General features: G+C 54.9%; 2 protein-coding genes across 2 annotated transcripts in view; one reads left to right on the plus strand and one right to left on the minus strand.

The window, feature by feature from the left end:
• The window catches only part of FRMD5 (FERM domain containing 5), a 62696-nt gene extending 59137 nt beyond the window's left edge, over positions 1-3559 (plus strand). Inside the window, exon 14 of the mRNA XM_030955485.1 lies at positions 815-3559. Coding sequence (XP_030811345.1) covers positions 815-1389 — 575 coding nt within the window. The 3' untranslated portion in view covers positions 1390-3559. The remainder of the gene's footprint in view (positions 1-814) is intronic.
• Positions 3560-3931: 372 nt separating this feature from the next.
• WDR76 (WD repeat domain 76) lies at positions 3932-11750 on the minus strand. Its single transcript, XM_030955486.1, has 14 exons — positions 11659-11750; positions 10831-11466; positions 10551-10772; positions 10036-10128; positions 9588-9643; positions 9037-9157; positions 8229-8330; positions 8100-8143; positions 7851-8004; positions 7016-7168; positions 6218-6432; positions 5680-5835; positions 4798-4851; positions 3932-4314 (listed from the first exon to the last, which is right to left on the minus strand). The coding sequence occupies exons 1-14, from the start codon at positions 11725-11727 to the stop codon at positions 4062-4064; spliced, it is 2328 nt and encodes a 775-aa protein (XP_030811346.1). The 5' UTR covers positions 11728-11750; the 3' UTR covers positions 3932-4061.
• Positions 11751-11867: the final 117 nt, after the last annotated feature.

The following is an 11867-nucleotide window of genomic DNA, read 5'->3' on the forward strand; positions in this document are numbered from 1 at the left end:
GTGTGTGGTTTCTTGGAATTTGGGGATTTGGAGGAGATGTTGTTAGGGGCAGGACTTGCTTGGCACAAAGGACCAAAGCTCAGCCTGGTACAGGGCTGGGAGCTGGCACAGGGGCTGGCACAGAGCTCCTGCCACGGCTCCTGCTCAGGTGTGAGCAATGTAGAACATCTGGTTTGTGGTGAACTCAGAGCAGCCTGTGCTGCAGGGGCTCCTGCACGTGATGGGGACACCTCCCCTGTGTGCTGGGGGACACCCACAAGCACCAGCCCAGCACGACCTCTGTTCATGCACCTCCCACCCGGGGCTCTCATCACTGCCACCCATCCCTGTCCCCCACGATGGCCGAGCCCCCAGCCCGTTCCCGTCTGTGTCACCTGTCCCGGGCAGGTGCCCGTGCTGCCGCAGTGCCACGGCTGGCGCTGCCAGCAGCAGAGGGGCCCCAAGCACTGTGGGCAGCTGCCAGGGGGACTGTCACTGTCACCTCAGGGCAGCACAGCCCGCAGGTGCGTGTGACTGCCTGCGGAACAGCCCGGACCCTGCCGCGCTCCCGGCTGGCAGCCAGGGGCTGGCGGTGCCAGTGACAAACCAGGCGGGTGTTGAGGTGTCACCACTGCAGTCACAGGTCGCGTTGAAGGGGCTGCAGGTCCTGAAGGACCAACAATAACAGCAACAGCAAGAAGCATCAACCCAGGGCAGCCGCCGCGTTCTGTCCCGGGGGCACACTGGTGTGGGGCGGTGCGGGCAGCACCCAGCCGTGGGCAGGAAGCCCCTGCACCCCACTGAGTGTCCCCTTGTCCTTCCCCTGTCTCCCCAGGCCTGGAGTCCCTCCGTGACAGCGCCCACTCGACCCCGGTGCGCTCGGCTTCCCACGGCGACGCCTTCGCGGGCCCCGGGCGCAGCGGCCGCGCCGAGAGCAGCGAGCGGGTGGCCGTGATCGCCGACGAGAGCTACAGCCCCGCCGACAGCGTGCTGCCCACGCCCGTGGCCGAGCACAGCCTGGAGCTGATGCTGCTGTCGCGCCAGGCCAACGGGGCCCCGTGCAGCATCGAGGAGGAGAAGGAGTCGGAGGCGGGCACGCCGGCGGCAGAGGCGGAGGGCGAGCTGCGGGCGCTGTGCCCGGGCGCCGCCGGCCTGGGGCCGGCACAGGCCCAACAGGTGAATAAGTTTCTTTTAAGTGTCCTCCGTTTGCTCCTTGTGACAGTTGGACTCCTCTTTGTTTTGCTCCTCCTCCTGATCGTCCTTACCGAGTCCGACCTTGACACTGCCTTTTTCCGTGATATCCGCCAGACCCCAGAGTTCGAGCAGTTCCATTACCAATACTTTTGTCCCCTCAGGCGATGGTTTGCCTGCAAGCTCCGCGCCGTGGTAAACCTGCTCATTGACACCTGAAGGCAGGAGCCACCACGGGGGCCTGGACCTGCCGCCGTCACTCTCTAACCCTCCCCTCCCGACCCAGCCCCGGCCGGCCGAGGAGGCGGCTTTCCGGGAGGAAGAGGAGGGTGGGCGCAGCCCCCGGAGCCCCCTCCTCCCCGTGCTCCCACCCCCGGAGCCCGCACAACACCTCCCGTCCCGACCCCACGCTCACGACTTGGGAAGCACCGAGCAGAGGGGAATTCTTTGCTCTGCCAGCCCGGCCGGGGCTGGCGGGGCCGTTCCGCAGGAGCTTTAGCAATGGTGCTACTGAGGTTTCATTTAACACTCGTGTACTGTTACGGTATTCAATCCGCACTGTGCCCGCCACCCCCGCCCTCCACGAACCGCTTGGCAGAGCCCTCCCTGCTCACCGGAGCCTCCCAGGAGGTGACAGAGCTCTCGGGGACGCCCCGTGCCCTCCTCCCCGCAGCGCAGCCATCCGGAGCCCTCGCCCTGCTGCGGACTCGGCCCTTCGCCACTTTTTTAAGCCTTGAAGAATCGGTGCTCCCGAGGGCAGGGGAGCATGGAAGCCAGGGGATGCAAACCTGGCGTGGAGCTGTAGTGACTGTGTCAGATTTATTGGGATGACCTTTACCCTCCGCCAGTTGTACCTGTTTTGTAAAAAAACCAAGCAAAAAGAACAAAAAAACAAACAAACAAAAAAAGAGAGAGACATTTCAAGGTCTATTTTAACAAGGAAATGCTATTTTGTTATCTAATCCAGTCTTTTTTTACTTTACGGATGGGGTGACCGTGGGTGCCGGTACCGAGCGATTCCCAGTGAGCAATGGTTTAAGAGCAAACGCCAGGAGCCCAAGGCCAGCCGAGCCCTGCTGGGTTTGGGACAGAGAAGGAGCTCTGCTTTTGGGACTCTTCCCAAGAGGACACAAGTTCAGAAGCGCAGGTGACCCTGAAGAAGCCAACGGACACCTTTAGCCCCAACCGTGGTTGAGAGCAAGTCAATAAACCCAGCTCATCGTGAGGACCCCCGGACTGTTGGTCACCAGGAGCAGCAGCCCACCCACAGGGAGCAATAACAGCCAGTTCTGGTTAGGTTGGGGTGACAAGTTGGACACATCAGCAAAAAAAAAAAAAGAAAAAAAAAGAAAAAAAACAAAGAAGGATAGAAACAGCTGAGCAAGTTTAATTTCATCTCAGGGAGAGATTTTTCCGTAAGCTGGGGCCATAACTGCAGTTTTACAAAGCCTGATGTCCGTGTTGTCTTTGAGCATCCAGCACCCACCGCCGGGTAGGACGGTGACCTTGGGCCCCTCCTTGTCACTGCAATAAGGGGAGAGGTCCCGCGGGGGGCACAGTCCCCCTGCCCGGGTCACAGCCCGCTCACAGCACGAGGCCCAAGGAGGGTGGGGTCCAGCCCCGGCTCCAGAGCACGGCAGGAGCCCGGGGAAGGCTCCAGGAGCCCGGGGAAGGCTCCAGGAGCCGGGGGAAGGCTCCAGGAGGTGGAGGAGCGGTTTTTTTACATGATAATCCTGTTTTATGCAACATAGCAGAATTAACTCTTAGTGTAGTGTTCCTACCTCAGCCCATAGTGCTGATGTTTCTATGCAGTTGTGCTCGTCCCGACGCTGACATTTTTTACCCTGGGTTAACGCTGCAGTGTCGTCCTTTCTCCTCCTCCTCCTCCTCCTCCTCTCCTCACTGCAATGTTCTGTGTGACGTGTGATAGCACAGCTCCATCCTTTTTGGACATGTCCTCTGAGCCCCAGCTGGGCCCCTCCACCTTGGCTTTCCTCGGGTGACGCTCTGTGCCAGCCCCAGGTCACCTGTGCCGCTGTCCCCCAGCGTTTTACTGCAGAACCACAAGAATTGGTGATTTTCTGTTGTACGTTTCTCCCGTCGGTCCCAGATCCTGTCGTGTGTTTCAGGCCCTGTTAGTTTTGCCCGTCTTTCTATCAAAATGTTGTTTCCATAGGTTCTGAGAGCAGAAACCCATGAATCTCGTCCTAGCATACTGCATCTTTCAGCAGTAGACAGTAAAAGACCTGGAAATGTGAATTTCTTAGTTTTCATAAAGAAAACCTAGAGATTAACCTTTCATGTGCCAAATACTGTAAGTTACATTCTTTTTTCCTTCAAAATGTACCTTTTTCTACATATCCAATACCTTAGTTAGCATAAAATCATTGGTGCCATGAAAAGTATTTTTAAATTTAAATAAATATTTAAATATCATGAAAAGCAGAGTTGGCATGAGCTTTGTTCAGCGATTCTGATTTTTCTTGTGAAAACAGCTCAAACTGTGAGAAATTTGGTCTTTTAGCAGCTTCTCACTGGAGTGAAAGTTCCAGAGCTGCAGGTGAGTCCCTCGCACGTCTCTGCACTCCAGGAGCACAATTTTACAAATGCACCCAGGAGTTTTGGGCCCCTGACCACAAGGAAGGCACTGAGGGACTGGAGAATGTCCAGGGAAGGGGCTGGAGCCCCAGGAGTGGCTGAGGGAGCTGGGGGCTCAAGGGTCACTTTTATTTCCATGGAAGACATAGGTGCCAAAGGCAGTTTAAACTATTTATTTTAAGACTTTCAAAGTACATTTCTGTCCTGAGAAACAACAGCCAGCTTCGGAACTGCTTAATACAGAATAAGCGAAGTCAGTGCAGGGAGGTAAAAAATAAAGATCTAAGGCACTTCTATTTGAACACATGGAGGCGGCCACTGGAGTTGCCTCCCACCAGGATGCTCTGGCTGGGGTGCACGACGTTGATGGAGCACACGGAGCTGAGGCAGTCCACGTTGTAGAAGGAGTGCAACAACTTCCCGGTGTCCTGGAAGACCTCGATCCGCCTGGGCTGGGCCATGCTGCCCACCAGGAAGCAGTGCTCCTGCTTGGGGTCCCAGATGGCCCTGAAGCGGGTCAGCCAGCGGCCTGTGTTGTTGTTGTGCCTGCAGGTGAAGAGGAACACTCCTCCTTGTGAATCCAACATTTTAAATCACCATTTATGTCCCATCTACTCCCTTGCCTTCTAAACCTTCAGCAGTCATGCTGCAGTTCCCAGATCACTGCAATGGATCCCTCTCCTGGGATGGGCAGGATGGGACAAGAATACCAGAATGGTTTGGGCTGGGAGAGACCTTAGAGATGAGATGACCCAGTGCCACCTCTGCCAGGGCAGGTACACCTCCCACTATCCCAGAGTGCTCCAAGCCCCGTTCAGCCTGGCCTGGGACACTGCCAGGGATCCAGGGGCAGCCACAGCTGCTCTGGGCACCTGTGCCAGAGCCTCACCACCCTCAGAGGGAACAATTCCTTCCCAAAATGCCATCCATCCCTGCCCTCTGGCAGTGGGAGCCACTCCCTGTGTCCTGTCCCTCCAGGCCCACAGAAGCAGCCACAGCACTGCCCTGGCCCAGGTGTGCTGTCCTTACCTGATGGAGCTGAGCAATGTGACAGTGGATGACAAGGACGTTGTGTCGTAGACCCTGGGCACAGAAGAGCACATTAACACCAAGAACCTGTGCTAAAAAGGCAGCCCTTCCCTCACAGAGAGCTCCAGCTCCTGGGGCCCAGGAGGGTGCACAGCCAGCCAGCCTGGCCACAGGCACCAGCAGCCCAGCTGGAACCATGTGCTCAGGAACTGGATTTGCTTTCAGCTGGACCCGCAGCCCAGCCTGGCTGGCAGCTCTGGAGGAGGGGCCGCAGAGCCCAAAGGCCAGCTCAGCATCCCACCTGCTCCTCCACCCCATGAACCTGGGGGTCCCACCCCTCGGGGCAACAGCCCCTGCCCAGCCCACACAAAATCAGGTAATCATCTAAATTACAGTCACAAAGTAACCAGGAGAAAAAGAACCTCTGACACAAGCAACTCACAGCAGCTTAGATGATGAAATGGTAGGCTATTTACAGAAGAGCTGATATCATCATTATTTCAAGTACCAGCTACAAAGAAATTTTGTTTCTGAGCATTTTGTGTTTGTGTTTGCCAGCCAGGTTTTGGCTGGCTGTTTTTGTGGGTTTTCATTGTGTTTGTTTTTTTAAAGATTAACAGTACCTGTATGTTTTTACTTTTAAATATCCAGAGGGAAAATGAGAATTAGGAAAAAAAAAAAAACAACCAAAGCAAAAAATCACTAAAAACTACATTAAAAATGTTAATGCAAGTAAATATTTTTCATTTTTTAAAAATGATAAAGACAGAAGGTGCTCAATGATGACTCATGTGGATAATAAGAACAATAGTAATAATAACAACATTAAACCACCCAAACATTTGGTATTTTCCATGAGGATTCTTCCTTCCACAGCCTTACCTCAGCCAGTCATCAGCACACACTGTCACCACCCTGCTGCCAGTGACAGGTGAGAAATAGGCCGAGGCCACACTTTTGGTGTGTCCTGTCAGAGAGCTCAGGGGCTTGTTCTCCTTGGTGTTCCGAAGGTACCGAACATCAAAAACACAAACATCCCTGCAAAGGTACCACAAACACTTCAGTAATTATCCTTCATTCACCAAAAAGCTTCACAGCACAGCAGGCTGTGTGGGGGTGGGTTCAGAGCTTCAATATCCACTCAAATGGTGGCCCTGAGGGATTTTGGGAGCACCAAAACCACCCCAACCAGCCCTCCACAGTCCCTCTGTGCCAAAGCCCACCAGGGCCCATCTGATTCCCATTTGATCTGGGAAATCAAACCAAATCCCACCTTAAATCCTGCTAAGGACTGAAAACTTGTTTTCTAAAAGGATCAAGACAGCTCTGACTGTAAATCGAGGCTGAGAAACTCCTCAGCCCCAGCTGTCCCCAGCACAGAGAGCACTGAAAAACCAGCCTGTTCAGTCTGGGTACGTACGTGGAGCCAGCAGCCAGGAAATACTGTTTGTTCACGGGGTGCACGTGGACTGTGCGTGTCCTCCTGAAGCCAATGTCCACACAGAGCTCCGAGGACACCCCCGGCGTCCGTCTGTCCACAACAGCCACGGGCCCGTCCCAGCGACTCACTATGGCAGTACAGGCATTCTCTTCCAGGAAGTCAAAGCAGGACAGGTCTTCCTCACTCCTGCAGATCTGAGCCCAGGGAAGGTTAAATGTCACCAGAACTAAAGGGAACAGGCAGTTGTTCTAACACCCAAACACTCCCTGGGCTATGGGTTCCATCCTTCCCCTCTTTAATTCACAAAAAACCATGCAGCTATGCGACAGCTTCATCCAGCTGTGCAGGTAACCCTTCTGTGAAACAAGGATGCTTTCCACTGGGGAAATAATTAGAAGATAATTAACTATCCAAACCAAACCAGCAACAGCACATCCAAATTCCCTGCCAGAGCTCCTACAAGGCACTGTCACCTCTGTTCCAGCAATCAAAGAGCTGTTGGCCTTGAGCACACACTGAGCGAGGATTAAGGGTATCTTTCCCTTCTCCAGTGCTCCAGAAGCTTTTAATCATGTGCAGAAATGTAAACTTGGAAACTGGGAGAACCCAGGGTGTCTCTGGGTCTTGGTGAGTAGGAAACATCTCCCTATTTATGTGATGTTAATTAAACGTTGATCCATATGTCCTTGTGAAACTAGAACCTGAACTTTCCTGTTAATAAAACAACCAAAGAGTGAGTTGGTACAAGCAGACTCAACCTTCCCAGCAGTGCCTCACCTCATCAAAGACAGCCCTGGTGACATCGCCAAAGCGCAGAGTGTCATTGCTGAGGGACAGCAGGTGAGCAGGGTTGCAGGGAGAGAAGTGCATGCAGTTGACATTGAAGTTGTGGGGGATGAAGGTGTGGGCTCCTTCCTCTGTCCCGCAGCTCTGCAAAACAACAGATCCCACAGACACAGGTGCTGATCACTGCAGTTATTTCTGTTAATGACTACAACTCTTAGAGCCAAATCTCTGGCTTTTGAATGTTTTTTGGAGGAGGCAGAGGGTGCTGGGTGAGAGGAGACAACAGGTGATATGGACAGTGAGACTGCTTCTGGTCCCTAATTATGGAAAGCTGCAACCTCCTGCTGCAATCAGTGCCACTGCAGCCACCACCAGCCCAGGACCTGGACAGCAGCAGCTGGCACACCCACACAGCTGGTTTCTGCTACCACATCAAAATATGGACACACTGGGTTACTGAGAGCTCAGGCTGAATTAGTGACCCAAACTGCATGAACACAGGATCTCCTGTGTCTTCTCTTCTAAATTTTGCATCATTTTGTCATTTTAAAAGAAACTGAACAGGTCATTTTGGACCAAGTTCTGGTTCATCCCACAAAGATGATTCTGCTTTCAAACTTCAGAAAAATACAAGGGAGAGCAAAAGGGAAAGCCGTTCTGGCAACTCTGACAATCACTCTTGACAACCACCAAGTATTATCCCTAAGAATGGAAAAAACCTAGAACACTCTCAAGAGCCTAACAAAATGCCACCCCAGGGTGTGCCCCACCTGCAGCTGTCCTGAACCACACACCTGTTCAGGTGAGGCGCACATCAACCACTCACCACGTTCCAGAGGCCAACATGCCCCAGCTTGTCTCCAGCTGCCACAAGGATGGTGCTCTCGGAGGGGTGGATGGCCATGGAACACACCCGGGATTTCACCACCTTCCTGATGTTCTCCTCTCTCAGCACCATGCTGCTCAGGCTCTCCTGGTACCTGGAAAACCAAAATGACAACCATCACCAAAACGTTCATTAGGGAAGGAAGGGGGGCCAGACAACCCCCAGTTTTGGCTGCTGTTTTCACATTACCTCTTTATGTCAGGCGTGCCCCGCTCAGCATCTTCCACTTTCACCTACACACAGAAAGGAGATATCTAATCAAAATCAGAGCCCAAGTGAAATTACATGATCCAAAAATAACAAATAAAACAAAAATACCTCACTTATCCTCATCCACGTGTTCAGTAAGGCCTCTGTCCATTTACTGCTCTCTGCCTGATCCTCTGGAACCATGGGCAAAGGTCCAACGGGAACCTGAGGCTGGGAGGACATTGGCAATTTTTGTAGCTCAAACCAACTAAACCACAAACAAGGTGAATTGGTACTTTCCCCACTAGGCATTCTGAGAACACACCTACACTAGGACAGGAAATAAACAGTAAAAACAGAAGGTGAGATCATAACCTTATTAAAAAGATAAAGAGAATTTCACTGGCAGCACAGACCAGCTGCCTCCCTGGGTTTCTTCCTCTCCTGATACTGAAGCAAGACCTTTACTACAGATTCAAATCTATTCTACAGCTCCACGGAAGATTTAAATTGTCATCTCTCAGAACAACAGGTCTTTTACTTGTTGCTCCATCATTGCTTCAAAGAGATGGCAAATATTACCCAGGAAAATAAAACCAGTTCAGAAGTTACAGCAAAATAAAAAAACAGAGTAATGAACCTTTGGATTTAAAGCTGCTCAGCTACATGGGCTGTTAATGTGGAACGTTCTACGTCAGGACCCTCCTGTGGATCCCAACTGCACCATGCCATCAGCCTGGGCCACAGAGCACTGCCTGACTCATGGCAAGACCATGGCACCTGCCTGGGGTGACAGAACTGGCCCTTCCTCCCTGTCCCTGTGTCACAGCTCCCAAATGGCTCAGTGCAATGCCCAGTGCCGCCCATGAGTGTCACCAGCAGTGGCTTCAGAAAGCTGCTGTGCACCCAGCCCTGCTGCAGCCCCTCTCCATCTCACATATTCCTCTGCTTCTGGCCGGGCAAATGTCTCCAGCAAGGGAACGTCCAGTGGTGGCTCCCTGAGCAGGCGCATGGATCGCCGCCGTGCGGGCTCATCCTCCACCTTCTTAGGCTTGGCCCTGCAACAACCAGAGCATCTCAGCCACAGAGCAGAGCTTAGGGACAGACCCAAGGGCACAGCTGGCTGACACCAGCCCCTCCTGGCCCTGCTCTTCCATCCACGGCAGTGAGGAACAAACCACGAGCACTCTGCACTGCACAGCAGGTGCCACCCCTGTTTCCCTGGGACGCATCCCTTCCCAGCTCTCCTCATTCATTACCCACCCAGCCATTTCCACCTTCTCCCATCACACAGCTTACTCTTTATTTGGGCTTCAGCTCATTTTCTGCTCGACCTGGCACTGTTCTGGCATGGCCAATGTTTCTCCTCCACATTTACTGGTTACCCGCTCCCTCGCACCTTGATCACGCCCTCTCGTTTTTCCCAACATTTGTTTGCCTCCCACAATGAAGAATCAAGGATATATATCTCATCTACTGTTACTGTACCTTTTAGTGACCCGAGATTGCCTTGTAGTGGTAAGTTGGTTAAGTCTTGCAGCCGACTTTAAGAGAAAAAAAGAGACTAATTATAGATAATGAGCATAAAGAATTAACCAATATAAAATACAAGTATCTCAAGGCAGTGATGAACTCACTGCCATTTTTTATAACAATAAGAAAGAAACTGTGGTTGCCCCATCCCTGTAAGTGCTCCAGGTCAGGCTGGATGGGGCTTGGAGCACCCTAGTCTATAGAAGGTGACCCTGCCCATGGCTGGAGGTGGAATGAGAGGGGCTTTAAGGTCCTTTGCAAACATCCCAGGATTCTGTGATTTTCATGGCTTTCCTCATATACAGCTACCCCAGTGGGGAAAGGGTTTCACACCAGGAGAGATGACAGTGCCACTATGACACTTGGAAAGAGCATTTTGATGCTATTTAGACCCAATACAAACCTCATGCAGCTTTAGAGCAGCAAAGAATTTAGCATTTTCTCTGATGTTCTTTAGCCTTTTCCTTTCATAGGCTGATAGGTGGGAGTATCCATCCTACAGAATGAAAAGACAGTCACTCTCCATCATACAGTCACATGGCTGCAAAAGTGGTCCCAGACTCAGGGAAGTGAGTCTCTAAACTGATTAAATTATTTTTAACAAATGTAGTAACAAATGTAAGACCATACAAATTGAGGTTGTCATGTATCAACAACAAAATCTGTCCATACAGGTCCAGTTTGCTTTACAAAACTTACTCTGGCATCAACTCTATGAAGAGAACTGTAACAAAATTTTTAATAATGAAAGCAATAATGAAGAGACTCAATAAGAATTTAAAACTTCAGTGAAAGGGTAAAATGAAGTGGGACACTGCCAGCCAGAGGTTAAAAAGGGGGAATAAAACCTGCTTACAGAAGAAAACCTCTTAAAGGCTTTACTTCTATAAAGATAATAACCGGGGACCAGGTACTCACCGGAGCCGTGTCTCCCCCGTCGCTGCCGTCGCTGTCCACATCCCGCAGCCCGTCCTGGCCGCGGGCAGCCGAGCTGGGCCCGGGCGGGGAGCCGGGGGCGGCTCCGGGGCCGCTGTCAGGCTCCAGGCACAGCCTCTTGCCGGCCGGGGAGCGGGCGCTCAGCAGCCGCTTCTGGGGCCGCGGCCAGGCCGCCGCGGGCAGCGGCGCCAGCACCACCCGCAGCTGCCGGCCCAGGCCCGGGGCCGCGCTCGGCCGCAGCTCGGCGGGGCCCGCCGGGGGCGACTCCTGCGGGGGCGAACGGGGCTCGGCGGGACCTCCGGGGGTGACTCCTCATGGGGCGAACGGGGTTCGGCGGGGCCCGCCGGGGGTGACTCCTGAGGGGGCGAACGGGGCTCGGCGGGGCCCGCCGGGGGCGACTCCTGAGGGGGCGAACGGGGCTCGGCGGAGCCCGCCGGGAGCAACTCCTGCGGGGGCGAACGGGGCTCGGCGGGGCCCGCGGGGAAGACTCCTGATGGGGCGAACGGGGCTCGGCGGGGCCCGGCGAGGAAGACTCCTGATGGGGCGAACGGGGCTCGGCGGGGCCCGCCGGGGGCGACTCCTGAGGGGGCGAACGGGGCTCGGCGGAGCCCGCCGGGAGCAACTCCTGCGGGGGCGAACGGGGCTCGGCGGGGCCCGGCGAGGAAGACTCCTGATGGGGCGAACGGGGCTCGGCGGGGCCCGGCGAGGAAGACTCCTGATGGGGCGAACGGGGCTCGGCGGAGCCCGGCGAGGAAGACTCCTGGGGATGGGGCGAACGGGGCTCGGCGGGGCCCGGCGAAGAGGACTCTTGATGGGGCGAACGGGGCTCGGCGGGGCCCGGCGAGGAGGACTCTTGATGGGGCGAACGGGGCTCGGCGGGGTCCAACGAAGTGGACTCCTGCGGGGACGAACGGGAGTCGGCGGGGACCTGCGGGCGGATCCCCGGCACCGGCGGGCCCTGAACTCGGCCCGCCCCGCTCCTCACCTCCCCCGGTTTCTCCCCTCACAGCCTAGCTCCTCTCATCTCCCCTCTCCTGGCAGCCCCCGGGTCCCCTCCCATGTCAGCGCCTCTCCTCCCGCGTTCCCGAACCTGCAGCTGCTGCCGGCGGTGCGCCGCCGGCTCCTCGGGCTGCCGCGGCCCGGGCTGGGACAGCGCCATGGCGCGCGCGGGGCGGAGCGGCGCTTCCCGCCCGCGCAGGGCCGGCCGGCCGGGCCCGCCCTCAGCGCCAGCACCGCCCGGCGCCCGCTGCCGCCGGGCACGGAGCGCGGGGCGGTGCGGAATGTCTGCCTGTGAGGGTG

This window comes from Camarhynchus parvulus, chromosome 10, assembly GCF_901933205.1.
Source record: "Camarhynchus parvulus chromosome 10, STF_HiC, whole genome shotgun sequence".
NCBI lineage: Eukaryota > Metazoa > Chordata > Aves > Passeriformes > Thraupidae > Camarhynchus > Camarhynchus parvulus.